Source organism: Passer domesticus, chromosome 3, assembly GCF_036417665.1.
Source record: "Passer domesticus isolate bPasDom1 chromosome 3, bPasDom1.hap1, whole genome shotgun sequence".
Taxonomy (NCBI): domain Eukaryota; kingdom Metazoa; phylum Chordata; class Aves; order Passeriformes; family Passeridae; genus Passer; species Passer domesticus.
Window position 1 is genome coordinate 73,877,886 of NC_087476.1, and position 16,056 is coordinate 73,893,941.

Consider the following 16,056-nt stretch of genomic DNA (forward strand, 5'->3'; position numbering starts at 1 on the left):
AAGTAATCAGTATAACAGAGGGGATAATAAGGAAGCTGATTAGAATAAAGATACTGGTGTGATATAGCCCATTTGGGATTTCATGCATGAAAAGATAAAAAGATGAAAGAAGAGGAAGAACAAAGAGCAAGGCATAACAGTTCCTTGGAAGGGAAAGAAGGAAAGAAAAAGAAAAATGTATGACCTTATAATATCTAATTCTCCTAGCATGTATATACTAAATGGTAGTTGTGTTGGTGACTCGATTCTGGTCATGTTAGAACACAGTTTGAATAAAATAAAGGAACTGCACTGTATGTCTGTTTTAACAAGTGCCAAGTCAAGTGATTTACAAAAATGCTTCACTCCTCATATCTGCAATGGCTTGCAAAATTCTTGCCACATGCTGCACAGTGATGGTTGTTTGGTTCTTTGCCCCCCTCATCTGAGAGGTGGCAGAATTTCATGCTGTCTTTTGTCAGCACCTTCAAGAGCATCTCAGTGCTGAACTCAGTTTTTCTTTCCACCTTGTAGATGAATAGTTCAGTCATCATGGCACTGAGGCATTGTTCTGCACAGGTGAGCCCCATGAGAAGAATGGGTAAGGGAAAAAAAGCAAAGGTATGCATTACAGAGAAAAAAAACCCCACAAACCAAAACAACAACAAACATTAATAAGATGGTGTCATACAAGTCATACCACATACACACTTTAACTAAGCACTGTATGGCCACCAGTCCCTCTTGTTCCATCTGCAGCTGAAGACATTTGTGAATAGTCCTACACAATTTGTCAGAGTAGGACCTCTCAGGACCCTTTCTGACAAGCTCAACTTTGCAAGGTAAATACTGTTCTCAAATCTTCAAGAAAAACTGTTGAAAGTGACACAATGAAAGCAAGGCTTACATTTTACTGAGGCTATCAAATGTGTTGCACAGGACTGTAAACAAACACATGAACAATTTGCCCTTCTGCCCCCAGCAGGAGGTGGATTTGGCATTGCTCTAGTACTTCTAGCACTACTAAAGCTGGAGGCTGGTACAGGAAAAGATAAACTGGCTGCAGTCTCAGTGGTGGACATAGCCACCCACACATGGTGTTGAGAAGAGACTACTTGACAAACAGATGACAGAGCAAATGGTCCCCATTCACCCAACTCCTATCCCAGCATAAAGACAAGTAGCATTCAAATTAGAGATGCTAGGTTTTAAAGATATGCCACAGATTAAAATGAGGATAACCACAGATAGATGGCTTTGCATGTGATCTCTGGAGAATTCTTCATGGAGAATAATACACTTTTCCTGACATTACATCAATCAAGAATGTGGCACACAGTGATCTTGGGATATGTAGATGCTTCCTATTTCTGTGTAGGCAGCAGAAAAATTATGTCTCCTGTAGCATAGTCTTGACTGTGTTCATGAGATTCTTGCTATCAGGGTTTCTTGTCCCCTGGTGCATCACTACAGATTATGCATTCTGTCTTTGCTGCCTGTAAGCATCTACCTCTGAAGAAGCTGCAGCTGCCTATCTTGGGAGCTTTAAATGCTGACATTTCTTGGTAGCAACAGCACCACAGTCTTGAATTTCCTTGGCCAACTGTGCTTTCATGTCCAATTCAAACCACATCCTGAGTCCTTCAAATGACTTATGGGGGTAATGAACTACATCTTGACCTCACAAGACAGAACCCTGCCCTGCTTCCAAAGTGAGAATCAACAATTCAGTACAAGACTTGTACAATGAGATCCCAGTTGGGTCGGTTTCTGGAGAACAAGATGGGTGCTGGTGCTGTGCCTGTGACTGGCAGGAGGCACCACCAGCCAGGAGGAGAAGGGATAGAGTCACAAGCGCCACGTTCTTCTTACCATATCCTCGCATCACTTTAATTTACACGTGGCAGCATGAGGACACCGGCTCGGCTCCGGTCTCCGCAGCATCTCCGGGGACGGCTCCGGCCGGAACGGGCGCTCTCACCCCGGCGCTCTGTGCCGATTCCCAGCCCCTGCTTCTGTCGGGAGAGGGCGGGCACCCCAGCCCTTTTCGCTGCTGGGGGGGAGGACGAGGCGAGGGCAGACCCCCAGGCAGAGGCAGGGACAGGGACGGGGCAGGCAGGAGCCGCCCCCGCGCGGGGCGGAGGATGGGAGCGCTGGCTCCTCGCCCCGCGTATCCACTCGAGAGGTGGCCTCGGCACTGCCTGGAGCCGCCGCCGCTTCCCTTCGCTCACGCCCTCCCTCTCTCCCTCCCCCGTCCCCACCTCTCTCCAAAATCGCAGGAGTCGCTACAGTTCCGCTTCACTCTCTCCGGTGCCAGCGGCGGAGGGGGGCGAGAGGACCTCAGTGCAGGCACGGCCCGGAGCGGGAGCAGCCCCGCATCCTCCCCGCTGCCCCTCTGCCATGGCCCTTGTCGCGGCCCAGCGCTGACGATGCTGCAGGGCGCCCCACGGCCGGGCGGCTGGGATCGCGGCCGGGTGGGCGAGAGGCTGCAGGCGGCCCTCGCCGGCCTCCAGGAGCTCCAGGTGCTTCGGGAGAAGCAGCGGGAGCTGGTGCGGGCCGCCCTGGCCATGCCGCAGCGGCCGGCGGCGGGCGGAGAACAGCAGCCCCTGTCCACCCACATCAAGGAGCACCGTCTGGAGGTCACCCTCTCCGCCCTGAAGGAACAGCTGGTAAGGGACCGCGGTGCACGGGACGCCCCGCTGCCCGGCTCCGTGAGCCCAGCCGCGCTGCCGAGCGCGGGCGGGCGGAAGCGGCCCTGGGCTGTCAGACTCCCGGCTCCCCTTCGGCAGCCGCCGGCGCCGTGCCGGCACCGAGGGCCCGCGGGGCGCTGCAGCCGCGGCTCCCGCCCGGCCGGCCGCGGTTCTTCCACGGGCAGGGGCGAGCGGCCGGGCCGGGGGCGGTCACAGCCGCTGTAGCGGGCGGGCGCTGCCGCGGCTCAGGCTGGGCTCGCCCGGGCAGCACGGAGCGGGCAGTGCTGGCGGCGGGCGCCGTGCCATCGGGAGCGCTGGGGAGAATTTGTTAACCCGGCACAGCTCATTCATCGGAGCCGAGGAGTAGGCGATGATTAACTTCTGTAATACTGCCCTCAGCTCTCAATGGCAGCAGCCGTTTGCATAGGAGATCAAGAGACACGCGGGCCGAGATACACCTGCATAAGCGCTCGGGGGTTTGGGTGGGTGTGTGCGCGCGCACCTCTGCGCCTCCACCTGTGAGCGCGCACCGGTGTGCGCCCGAGCGGCTGTGCGCCAGTGGGAGTCGGTCTGCCAGGAAACGCTTCGTGGGACGGGAGTACTTTGTTCTTTCCACGCATTGTGTGATCAAAAGGAGAGAATAACTGAATGCCAGACCTTGTATTTGAAGTGGCTGCACCGGCCACTCACACAGGGGTTTTTTTGGAAACTAAAAAGCAATTCTGAATTGTAGCTGAAACGAGTTTTATAGGTGAGACAATAGTCAAAGCGTAAAGGCCTTTAATCTCTAGTATAGGCAATTACACACTTCAGTAAACTCAGTTCAGAATCTTTTCCCTCACTGTACTGGTGCAAGTCTTGGCCATCAGTTATCCATCAGGTGTGAAAACAGAACGGTTATTCACTCCCCACAGGCAGCTTTCTCAGGCAGCATCTCAGGATAAAATGAGCTTTAACCTTCAGGGAAACCTAGCCACCACTGTGTGAAAACACAGCAGCAGGCATATCTTGATTAAATTAAGAAAGTACAAGACAAGTGGACAGACAGCCACTTGATTACCCGTCATTGATAGTCTTAACTAATGGCTCTACTTTTTTTTTTTTTTTAATTGAGCAAAATAATTGAAGGCATTTATTGCCTGTTTGAGGCCAGTGGGATAACAGGATCACACAATGAGCTCTGATCATAGTGACTGCACTTCTTTTCAAGTCAGCTGTTGTGCTGTAATTACTCATTTGTCACAATATTTTTCAAATTAAAATAGAAGATTAATTTGTCAGAATTTTACTTGCACCTTACAAGGCTTTCCAAGAATGTGGGAGAAACTAGCCATTAAAATGGAAGGAAAGAAAGGCTACCCTTTAACTGCTTCCCTTCAGAAATGTGTTGAGTGGACTCAAGAATAACTGCACACCTCCAGAGAGGGACAGATTTCACCAGTAGGTGCCAGTGCAATTATAGGAAACGTGTCTCTTGGGATGCCTGGGAAGGAAGTGTTCATAAAGTTTCAGAAGAATGACTCAGAAGTACATAAATCCAGGTACAGGTTCTTCAGCAAAAATACAGTTGTGCTTAAAGTAGTAATACAGAGCTCTTCTGATTGACCCATGGCTCCTGGAGGCTTTTCAAACTGTACTGTTCAGGCCTCCTGGTAGTTTTATTGTTTTTTTCCCCCTGCAAATTGCAGATGTGTATCTGAGTAGAGGTGCATACCTCAAATTTCCTTAATAACAAAGTAAACCCAGTTGAAAAGAGGCTTTTCTTTTTTTTAGGATCTCAGTGACCAGAGGCTGAAAACTTTCCTGGTGACTCGTGAGCAGTGTATTGCACTTAAAACCCATGAAAGTTCTGTTCATGATTGCAGGAAATGAAGTTAAAACTGAAAGCAACAGAAAATGCAGAGCATAGCATTGCTCAATAAGTGATATGTCTTCAGCAACTGTTGTTGTTGGCCCATGGAGGGTACAGTATGTGATTGCTGCTCTATAAACTTTCAGATTGAGAAACTCATTAACAGTGTAAATGTAACTTTTCCTTGCAGTGCACCTTGCTCCAGATTGCAAGGAGGACTGTAGCCCTGAGCTTTAGCATTGTCACAGTTTAATTCATAAAAAGTTTGGCCCTCACAACATAAAATGAGAAAGCTGTGTCAGCTGAAAGTGGCTCAAGGCACCTTAGCAATGGAAACAAGGCAGATAAAAAGTCAAGCCAGGCTTCTTCTATAATGGTAGGGTGAGAAACAGGAGAGCAGAGGCAGAAACCTTAAGGACTTGAGTCTGACTACTGGGAATAATGGAACAGAACCATCAAATGCTGTAGGCAGCACGTGTGGATGCTATTCTAGAATCTCAGTCTCTTCTCAACATTTACCAGGGACAGTGATCAGCTGGCCTTCTAGCACTCTTCTATAGGCAGTCTGCTACCCCTAGCAGTCATGCCCTTTTTTGCCCTAACCAATGGCTCTTTTTGGTGGCCAAGGTATTTTCTGGCAACTGCAAATTACTACAGTGCAGGTGGGGTCAGTTCTGTAGCAGAAGAGGAACAGAGTTAAGTGATGCCACCCACTTTCAGAGATCCTGAAGGTGCTAAGCTTCTGTTAGCCAAACTGTATCATGATGACAAAGAGGAAAAAGAAGAGATGCAAATTCAGGCTAATGCAAAGAAAGAAATCTATGACTGCTGTCAGTGTAGGTAGCTATCGAAAGCTGCAACATCCAGTATGTTCTCAGCTCTTTCCCCAGAGGATATATTTATAAACCTTATTTTATTTTTTTGGAATCTAATTATTTTGTTTTGCAAGCTTTCAGGTGGTTTATGATATTACAAAAATGTGAGAAGGGACATATTATACTGAAGAGATAAAAACAAACACTTGATACCCTGCATTTTACACAGATTTTTTTTTCCCTTTAGATAATTTTAAATAGAAGAAAACATCTTTTAAACCATGGATTTTATTTTTTTTTTTAAATAACAAAATTGTGTCAGCTGAGAGAAGTCCTTCTGGAAGGAATTTACCTTGCTCTATTACAAGTGTCTGGGATAGATGATAGTAATTTCTCTCTGAAACTGGCTGCATTGCACCATCAGTTAAAAAAAGACTGTGTGGGCAAAACTAGAAAAGAATGCTATGTTTTGTGCATTCCATAATGAAGTCAGAGTAATAGAATTATAGGATGCTAATCTATAACCAAGAAGTTTCAACAGCTCCCCTTTGACTTTGAAGAGATTAACAGTTGAGAAGAATAGTCAAGTATGACCAATAGGTTTTGGTACCTTGATTTGGGGTGCCTGCTTGTGTTGATGTAAAGGAGCCTGCTTTTCAGATAGTGTTCTTCCTTCTGAAAAATGGGTAGTATGATGATACTCCAGATTTGCCTCCCCAAAACTGTAGTCCATTGATAGTACATGTTGTTTGGGAAAGTTTGGTCCCACACTATGCAGTGTCCAGAATTCTTCACAGCTGCATTGCCCAAAGCAAACAGATGGTTTTACCTGCAAGGTTTTGTTACATGTAAAATTCATGTTGTGAATAGAGGAAAAGTGTATTTAGGGGTTACTGTTTTGAGTGCTGCCCAGTGTGGATATTGGAGCGATAACAGCTTGAAACAAACACACCGGAAAAGGCATTCTTATCCAAATAGTTTGAGGAATGCCCCTCTTCTTAAAGTTCAGAAGTAGTTAACTGAAGGATCAAAGCTGGGTCAGTAGCTGGAAACATGAAAACCCAATGGTGTGAGGCACCATAAAAGGGTTAAAAATGATGGCGTAAATCATGTGTGTTGGTTAAAATGCTGTGAAAGCACAGACAGAACCTGGAGGTATAATAAATAATGTTTGAATACCTGAGAGCCTTGTGGCCTCTCTGTCATTAATCAGAAACCACAGACTGAGGGATTGGCTGGCAAAACATTAATCATTAAGCAATTAATTCCAGCCATGGAAACAAAACTTTGTGATTTCCTGAGTAGGTGGGATTGAAGAAGGCATGGCATGGTTTTGCTTTTTTACCATGAAATAAAGAAGTACTGAGGAGATCATATATCCATCATTCAGTTGGAATAGAAAATCTTGTTTATTATCCATTTCTTCCTTTCTTTTTTGTCTATGTGAAACAGGAAGAGGGAAATCGGAAAATCACTATGGATTTCCCTAGAAAGCAGTAATGAGCCTCTTGAGTGTGTGTGTGACTAACAAAAAGGGGCTTTATTTCTTGTGTCTTATATGTTCCTCCAGTTCTCTTTAAAAGCATGCTAAAAATAGATTTTTTTTTTCTTCTCAGCAGCATCAGCAGCCTCAAGAGTTCTCTTGTGAAACTCAGGGCATCTGTAATTTTTTTCCTTACAATTTCTAATAATTTACTGATTTCCTTAGGATCTTAACTTTCTTTTCTTTTAGTATTTATAGCTATGGAGAAACCTATGCAAATGTTAAAAGCTGAATAATTTGTACAAAAGGAACGAGGCAAAAACGTCCACATACTGATCTTGATTTTCTGATGTCATTTAATTTTAAGATACTTTAATTGGTTCAAGGAACCTAGATTTTTTATTTTGATATATTTGAGGTTGGAAATGCTTCTAGAACTTCCACTTGTGTTTTAAATATGAAATGTACACATGAAGAAGAATCTTAATGTTTTTCTTATCATTATTGAGTGGAAACCCATCCCCTTGAAGGCATTGAGCACAACTTTACAACCTACTTCAAGAGACCACCTTTCTATAAAGTACTGTAGGATGGATGGTGAGGTGTGATATAATTAGAAGCTGCCTAAATAGTGACAGGGCTTTAGATAATTTGCCAGGTGCCTCATGAGAAGTTTGTGACAGAAACAACTGTGATTCTTTGGCTGGTACCTCACACTTGGCCATCTGCCTTGCCAAGCTGATGGCATAAATACTGAGGGAGCAACTGCAGGAGCTGTTACCTCAGCTCAGCCTGGTCAGTGATTGCAGTAGGCAACAGATCTAGTTGCTGGCTTCTGAAGGATTATTCACCATTTATTTTAAATACAGTAATTTCCCCACCATATTCAAATGCCATCTTCTTTCAGGAAATGGGTGGAGATATCTGGCAACAAGACAAACAGGGAAAACCTACAATGAAATAGATGTCAGAATTCTTGCAGTGTATCCTTTCAACTATAAAGATGTGTCATCAAAACCGAGGTTTTACTAGAGTGGGAATGCTGCCTTTACTTGGTAGGGCAATAAGATACCTCAGCCACAGTAGTTTCCTTTCATCTGCCAGATATTAAGAGTTCATGCAGACAATCCATAACGTTTATCTCCTTTTGGGCTCAGAGGCAGTGTATGGCAAAGTGTGGTGCAATAAGAATATGTTAATAAGTTAAAAGACTTCTGTCCTATTTAGAGATACAGTTCCTGCCATGGGTATAACAAGAAAGCCAAAAGTTAAAATAAGTACCTTCAGAGCGAGTTTTGAGAACATGTTTAGCTAGAAGACAGTATATACTAAGAAACTAAATGTTTTGTCCTTGTCCATTAGCTCAGTCTCATTACAGAGAGCCAACTGCAACAGTCCCTAGCTAAGGAAAACACTTCATGAGAATAGACTCTTGCTGTCACAGATGGCCTGAATTCATGCATTGCTGCTGAGATTCTAACTGATTATTCTTCATTACCTCCTTCTTCCCTTGATTTAGTCTCGTTTGAGGAGACAGGATATTGGCTTGAAAAGCCACCTGGATCAGCTAGACCAGCGAATAAGTGAGCTGAAATTGGACGTCAGTAAGAGCTCCAGTGAATACTTGGATAGTGACAGCCGGCCCAGCTCAGGTAATGTGTGCTTGACTATTTATTCCTAGGAGTATGGTGCTAGGAGAACTGAAGAGTGTCAACAGCTAAGCAAAACTGTCTGTATTATTTGGCACAAACAGTGCCCCATGGCTGACGTGGATAATAGACATCTGGGAGCTCACAGACCTGCTAGGAATTTTCCTGCAAACTTGATTTAGTTGGAAAGTGCTCACTTTCTGGATTTTTTTTTTAATGAACCTAGTAGCCACGCATGGAAGGAGAAGGAGACAGGTTTATTTATTAATTACCTTGTGCAGTGTAGAATGACCATTGGTAAAATGGCTAGAGTACTTAAAAGAAGTGGAAACCAAAATCAATATCGACACTCTGCTTGAATCCAGGAAGGGTTCTAAACCTCACTAGGGCTTTGAAAATCATTATTGCAGTGTTCCTGTTAAATGAATTTATGTAGAAGCAAAACAGCACTATTAAAAGACACTGAGAAAAACTATGCCAACAGAGTAAACGTCTCATAGAAAGATACTGGGTATCAGGTTTCTGCACTGATTCACAGAGCTGTACTGCAGACTTTTATAGCTAGGATTTCTGTCAAAACCGGTTTCTGTTATCTAGTCAGAGACAATGAAAGTAGTTCTTCTAAACAGAATTTTTGCAAAGCCTCAAGTCTTCAGTGAGACAAGGAGATTTTTAAAATTTTTTTTTTGCATACAGCATACAGATTTGTAGCCTGGTACTTAGCGGGCATGTAAAAAGTGCAAGTTTCTGTTGTGTGTTTAAGTTCAGGAGTTGTATATTTAGGCACATGCACATAGTTCAAAAGAAAATATTCCGTCTTTGCTCTAGAGAGGAATAATAAAATTTCCTACCTCGAATTTATACAAAGCCTTTCTTAATGCTTCCACAATTACTGGAAATAATCTCAATACTTGGAGAGAGAAGATAGTCTCCATTCTCTGCCCTTAGACATTTCAGCTATCATAGACTTGGCAGCTCTGATCACAGGCTAGTTTTGCTCTAACCAATCCACTCATCCAATCCATGCTTGTGTGCACCTAGTACAAGTTACAACAGTGTCGGAGGCCCCTGTCTTACACCAGTTGCATCATAATCCCCAAAGACATTCCCCAGTGAAGAACTGGGCATGATGGTGCAGCACTTCATCCCATCCCACCCTCAGAACAGGCATGTGTGTGCCAAGCTGGCTCAGGGCCTAAGTAAATATGCAGAAGCCCAGTGAAGGCTGGTTGAATTAGAGTATACCTCTGTTGATGTTACCTTAATAAATGATCATAAATTTAGGCTTGTGGCAAATGAAGATTTATTTTTTCCTCTGCACTTTTCCTCTGCAGAGCATGTTTAGTTGCTGTAAATTCAATATGTCCTATTTATTTTAACACTGCAGGATTCTATGACCTGAGTGATGGTGGTTCTTGCTCACTCTCCAATTCTTGCACCTCTGTGTACAGTGAGTCTATCTCCTCATCCCATACCAGTCTCTTACCCAGCTCTCAACACCCTAAAACGAGGCTCAGTGTGTTTGATTACCGACCCAAATCTGCAGATGAAACTACTGTGCACACCACCAGCTTCCAACAGCAGGGAACCTATGTCAGCGATGGAGGTCGGATTGCAGCTAGCAGAGATGTTTCTGGGACTCCTGCCAGGTCCAGACCAAGGCCTGTTTCCACAGGTAATTGATAGCAGAACTGGGTACTTCATTCAAAAGAAGGGCAGATTGCTGGTTATTACTCTTAGGACCTTGTTTAGCCATGTGTAATTAATATATAGCTCTCATTTTCAATACACAAAGTGAAAGTGGATCAAAACCACAAAGCCAAACCGTTTACTGTCCCACTTCCCCGTGTCTCCATACTCCTGATACTTTTAAACAGTAACAAATACTAGAATGAATCAATAAAAAATATGTAAATGAGACAGTAACAAATAGGAGGACCTATGCATTTAGAAATGGAAAAATACTCTAGTGTACTCTAGTGTACTCTAGATAAAATTGTAAAGAGTATTGAGATATTTTTCTTAAGTTTCAGTATTTGAAATACCTTGTGTGAAAATGCAGGGATGTATGAAGGATTTCAAGTAAACTCAAAATTTACACAAAATTTACACAAATTAATCTTGATTCACACAATGACTCTTTTTCGTAATTTATGATGTACAGTTAGGGACAAAAAATGCCAAAAGTTAACTGACTATCTAGAGAGCAGGCAGGAGCCTAAAAGTCGATCAGCCATGAATTTGCATCATACCTTCAACGAAATGGACAAGTCTATTAATATTCCAGATCTCTTGTTTACCTTCTGTAAAGTGACATCATATCACTTCTTACCACAGATTCTTCCATAGTCTCAAAGCAATCTGGTATTAGAGTGATCCAGCAAGATGTGTAGCCGTTCTGTTATAGAAACAGAGAAGCTATGGGGAATGTCATTTCAAGTACTGTGCCACTCTGGAATCATTCCCACAGCTACTTGACCTGAGCTTAACTCACCTCTGGCTTGCTTGGAAGAGAAACAAAGACCACCTATTCTATACTTAGGTGTGTAGACACACCTGAAGGGATGACAGTAATTACAGCATAAAAGCAAAGTCTTCTCAAGGCTTGTCAAAGGCTGGGGATGAAGCTGAGCTTACTGATCCATGGCTTCCATGTTCTCATTGCACATATTTTGCTCTCTCAGAAACTTTCCTGCCTTAAAACATGTTGCTGAGACTCCAGGGCTGTATGTTTGGTTTGTTGTTGGTTTTTTTTTTCATATAGACTAACACAAAAAGGGATAGCTGATACTGAGCAGGGGTATGGGAGAGAGACTTCAGACCTCCTTCAGCCCTTCTTCCTGGCTAAAGCCTCTTGCTTCCTTCACAGTGAAAAACAAAAGTAATGGGGTAGCAGTGGGTATAGCCTTGAAGAAACAATTCTTCTAAAGTTGACCATATTGCAGGAAGTGAAGCAAGATTTTATTTCAGAAAATTATCATTTGGAGAGGGGAAGAAATTTATCTTTTCTTCTCTTTAGATGAAATTGCAAGTACAGACCAATTGCCTTTTCTTTCATTGGCAAGCAAAGCTTGCTGAGATATTGCAATCACAACATGCTTTTGACTCCTTCCTGTTTGTTTGCAAAAGAACGCAGCATTACACACTGCCAACAATTTCCTAAAGAATTTTCATTATAAAATTAGGTTGTTAATGTTGTCATCCTAACCTTTGTCATGGCAGGTCTGTGCATAGGTGGGACACTGCAGACCACCCCAGAATTCTGCGGTCTTTTAAAAGCTTCCTCTCACAGGACATAAATGGTCATCATGTGACTATTCACATAGTTTGTGAATGATGCAGTTTAATGTGACGGTTGAGTTTCATGATAGCATGAAGCGCCCACGAAATTGGTTAACTGAGGATTTGTTGGCACTGAAGTCTGCATTGTAGTACAGAGAAATCCAAGCTAACTCGTTCCAGAATTCTTGCTCTCAGAGGTAACACAGCACTTTAGTGCTCTGTTGAATGACATGTCTGGGTGGAAGAACCTTGCTTCACACAAGAACACAGCCTCTCCTCTCAATGCATAGGAGATGCTGCTGGAAGGAGGGTGCTGCACTCAAGAAAAGTAAATTACAGCACCCTTGGCAGTACTCCAAAATAGAAGAGATAGGAGTTGGTGTCTATAAATGTCATCTTCAGGGACTACACTTCCCAGGTGCCTGAGTAGTTAGCCTTAGATTTTTTTCCTCTGTGAAAATAAAGATTCTTCTCATTCTTCTATGGCTTCTCTGCTAAGAAATAAAGGTAATCCCTTGGTTTTGTCTAGTTGGGTTCCTGCTGGTCTGAGGATTTTTTTTGTACATGCATAGATTTACTTTCACCCAAGTAGCACAGTTTAAATTTCCTGCACAGGTAGGAGTTTTATTATTGGCATTAAAAGGCATTTTAAATTCTGTTATGCTTAGGTGATAAAAGCTTTGAAGTAATTAATTGACCTTGGAAGACTGAAATTACTTTCTTTATCCATGCTACTGATTTTAGTAAAAGCTATCACATCTCTCTGATACAGCACTTTTAGCATGAACCAGGTTGATTATAATTGTCTGTGATTTAATTAGGTTGTTTATTTTCATCCACTATATAGGTGACTTGGAAAGGCTCATTCCAGCAGACACTAGATTTCAGAAAGAAATGGATCCTAAATCCATGTTGCCTCTGTGCAATAATGGAGATGTGCACTTGCTCAGCATGGACCCCAAATTCCAGAATGACTTGGTCTCCAAGAATGGCATAGATGTGTATCGTTACCCTAGCCCCCTCCATGCAGTGGCTTTACAAAGTCCCCTTTTCTCCCTGGTGGGAACATCTCCAAAATCAGACTTCCAAGCTCCTCCCAGCAAACCTATGCCTAGTACAACAGGTCCCAGCTTGATTAAGACTAGGCCAACCACTGAGGTCAAGCCAGGGGGTTACATCAATAAATTACTGCAGCTGACGAGATGCAAAGGGAGCAGTCGGGCTGAGGCCAGTGAGTGGGTTTTACCGAAGAGCCAGCCAGCTGCAATGCACCAGAGACTCATTATAACCCCCAGCACCGGCGGAGTGAAAATTAACAGCAGCAGTAGCCAGCTGGAAAAACAGACAAGTTCTCTGGAGAGTAACAAAGCTGAAGGGAAGCTATCAAGAGAGGTGCCAGAGGGGGAATGTGCCAAGCAGCAGGAGACCATGAGCTGTATGAATGATGAGCAGTCATCCACTGGGCCTGACACAGAGCCATCAGCTGTGAATAGTTGTTATCCTGCCAAGTCAGCAACAAGGGGCTCTCCTCTGGCAGAAGAAACAGAGAGCAGCATGGAGCACAGTTTGTCCTACTCACAGCTGTGTCAAGGGAACTCTAGCCCAGACACCTGGAATGCTAAAGCTGTCCCACCCAAAAAACTGCCATCCAAAAAACAAAGGTGTGGCAATGCCAAGTTGGCTTACACTGGAGGTCGTGAACGAGTGGCACAAGCTGAGTTTGTCCATGCTCATTTTGTCCCTGCAGAATCCCATCAAGTCCGGGTAAAGTTTGCCAGCTCCAAAACAAAGGCAGTGAAGATAAAGAGGAGGAACAGTGAAAAAGTCGTTCGTCCTGGGAAGCAAGCCTTCTGCATGGAGAAGGTGAGAGGGTCTCATGGGGCCACCAAGCTGCCTGCTGAGTGGAATCAGCTCCAAAGACCACAAGGACTGAAGAGCCTCATGCGGAGACCTTCATATTCTGGTGACATGGCTGGCAGATCATGCTCAGAGTCGAGTCTGTTCCCAGTGCAGGTCAGGCTCCCCACTGTGCCATCCAGGCTAGAACTCTACGGAGCCTCTGCCAATGCACTGTATTCCCTGGAAGCAGCTTGTGCAGACACGGCCAACAGGAAGAAGCAGCGCAAGTGGCAGTCCACAGTGGAGATCTCTGCCAAGGCCCACCCGGCCAGCCTGTCTTACAGCTTTGGCCCAGGAGCGCCAAGGCAGCCAGTGGGGAGAGCTGGCGTCCTGCGCACTGTCAGCATGAGGGCTCACTCCAAGGGTCAGCACTACGGAGATTGCGCCAAAAGCGAGTCAGACCACTCTGAGTACTCTGCAGAGTGTGCTTCCCTCTTTCATTCCACCATTGCAGAGACCAGCGAAGGGGAGGTCAGTGATTTCACAACCAACAGATTTGGGGACAGTGAATCCAGTGAAGGTGATTGGGATGGCAGCAGTAACAGTAGCAGCCTTGCTCTTGACTACGATGTGGGGGATGAAAGTGAGCTGATTTGGCCTGAAGGTTCAGTCAGACAATCCGTGACTGTCCAGGCCTCTTCCAAGCCTCTTCCTCCAGTGCCCAAAATCTGTCGTATCAAAGCTTCAAAGGCACTAAAGAAGAAGATAAGGAGGTTCCAACCTGCCTCTCTGAAGGTCATGACCATGGTGTAAGGGAGAACAAGCATCTATTTCTTACAGTGAGACATCCTGATGGCTCTCATTTGCAAAATAAAAGAACTCATATGCAGAGAAAAGGACTTTCTTAAAGGAGCTCTGAATAATCCCTGAGTCTACACAAGGGATCTGTTTGTTAATGCCTGGACATAAATGTCACTGTATGTAATACCCTCTTTTGCCATTTATTCTGTAAATATGAATCTCTGTGTATATTATGTGATGACTTTTTTAATTATCCAGAAGGGTTACCATGGTGAAAATGAAAAGAACCTCCCCATAAGATTTTACAGGTAGGCCATTGGTGGTTTTTTAACCATATGCTCGCACAGAATCAGACCAGATATTAAGACTTGCTAAGAAGAAAATGTACTTCCCTCTTGCAGTCTGAAGTCTGTATTACCCATCTAGCTGTTATTGTGGTCATATGGAAAAGCTCTGTTTCTTACATAGCTTTATTTTCAGATCAGCCATCCCATACCTTCTCCCAAATATCAGGAGGATGAGTCTGTTCTTCCATAAAAACATAGTATGCTTAATCAAAAAAGCAGGTGTATTTGTGAATAAGAACAAGATTTTGGTTTGCTTCATTTTTTTTTTTTTTTCCAAAATAGCATAGGGTTGTTTTTTCAACACCCCTCTTTATGATCTTCCATGTTATTGTTCATTTGTTGAATGGATGAAAGAATGTGAGGGCCACATGCCACAGTGTATGATTAGCTGGGACTGAGATAATAGTTTTGCCCCTGAAATTGCAAACTCAATAAATACTATTTAATGTACTTCTGAAAATTATGCTTGTCTGATGTCTGAAAAAAATTATTCTGGTCTATGATATGAGACAGTTCTGTGTTTTTATGATCACTGTGCAGAGGGGTTCTTTTATATTTTCAGAGGATAACTGTAGCTCAGTCATAACCAGGGTCTGCTCACCCTCTACCTCAGGAAAGCTTTTTCAGCACCTGCTTCTAAATGGAAGGATTTGAAAATGGTATTTATATTGATATTTATATAGGGTAGTTTTTAACTGACTCGCTTAAAGTGATGCAATTTTGTCAGAAGAAACTTTAAAATATTTATGTATACGTAATGTTTTGAATGCATTTAAGGGCACTGATATGAAGTTTTATATCAGTGTCTAAATTGAAGTCATTTTGTAAAGAAGTCACAAAATGAATTTTTTGTGTTCAGACAAGCAGCCCTAATTCTTTCCTCTGAGCACAGCAGTCTGGAAACTGAGCTGAAGTTCACCCTGAATTTACAAAAGAGCAGGTATTTTCCTCCTACCGTATTTCAGTGCTCAATCTGAGTACATTCCCAGCCTAGGAGATGTAGGCATTACCTCATTCAACTGCCTGAACTGGGTCTGAAACAAAAAGTAAGTGCTTTGCAGAAACTGGGTAAAAGAATGATTGTTTATTCCAAGGATTCAGTAGCAAACAAATATTGAAAGACAGCTTTCACCTAATGCCTTCTATTTAGAAGCTAGTTTATGTTTTGAAACCACTCAATTTTCAAATAACTTGTGGAAAAAGAGAAAAGTAAAAGGTATGTAAAGTCATTTAATTCAAGTATTCTAGCTAGCACATCATCCTTACTGTAACTAGGAAAACATTGCATTTTAGTCAGTTTGAACATTTTTTCATTGTTC

At 43.5% G+C, this 16,056-nt stretch overlaps 1 protein-coding gene across 3 annotated transcripts; it reads left to right on the plus strand.

Annotated features, from left to right (window-relative positions):
- The first annotated feature begins 1,911 nt into the window (after positions 1–1,911).
- DACT2 (dishevelled binding antagonist of beta catenin 2) lies at positions 1,912–15,187 on the plus strand. Of its 3 annotated transcripts, XM_064413965.1 has the most exons (5): positions 1,912–2,648; positions 8,339–8,471; positions 9,856–9,918; positions 10,015–10,143; positions 12,598–15,187. In XM_064413965.1, the coding sequence occupies exons 1-5, from the start codon at positions 2,124–2,126 to the stop codon at positions 14,400–14,402; spliced, it is 2,655 nt and encodes an 884-aa protein (XP_064270035.1). In that variant the 5' UTR covers positions 1,912–2,123; the 3' UTR covers positions 14,403–15,187. The 3 variants fall into 3 exon arrangements, with proteins under 3 accessions (XP_064270035.1, XP_064270033.1, XP_064270036.1); XM_064413963.1 differs by having other exon boundaries at positions 9,856–10,143; XM_064413966.1 differs by having other exon boundaries at positions 9,856–10,143; positions 13,498–15,187.
- The last annotated feature ends 869 nt before the right edge of the window (positions 15,188–16,056 follow it).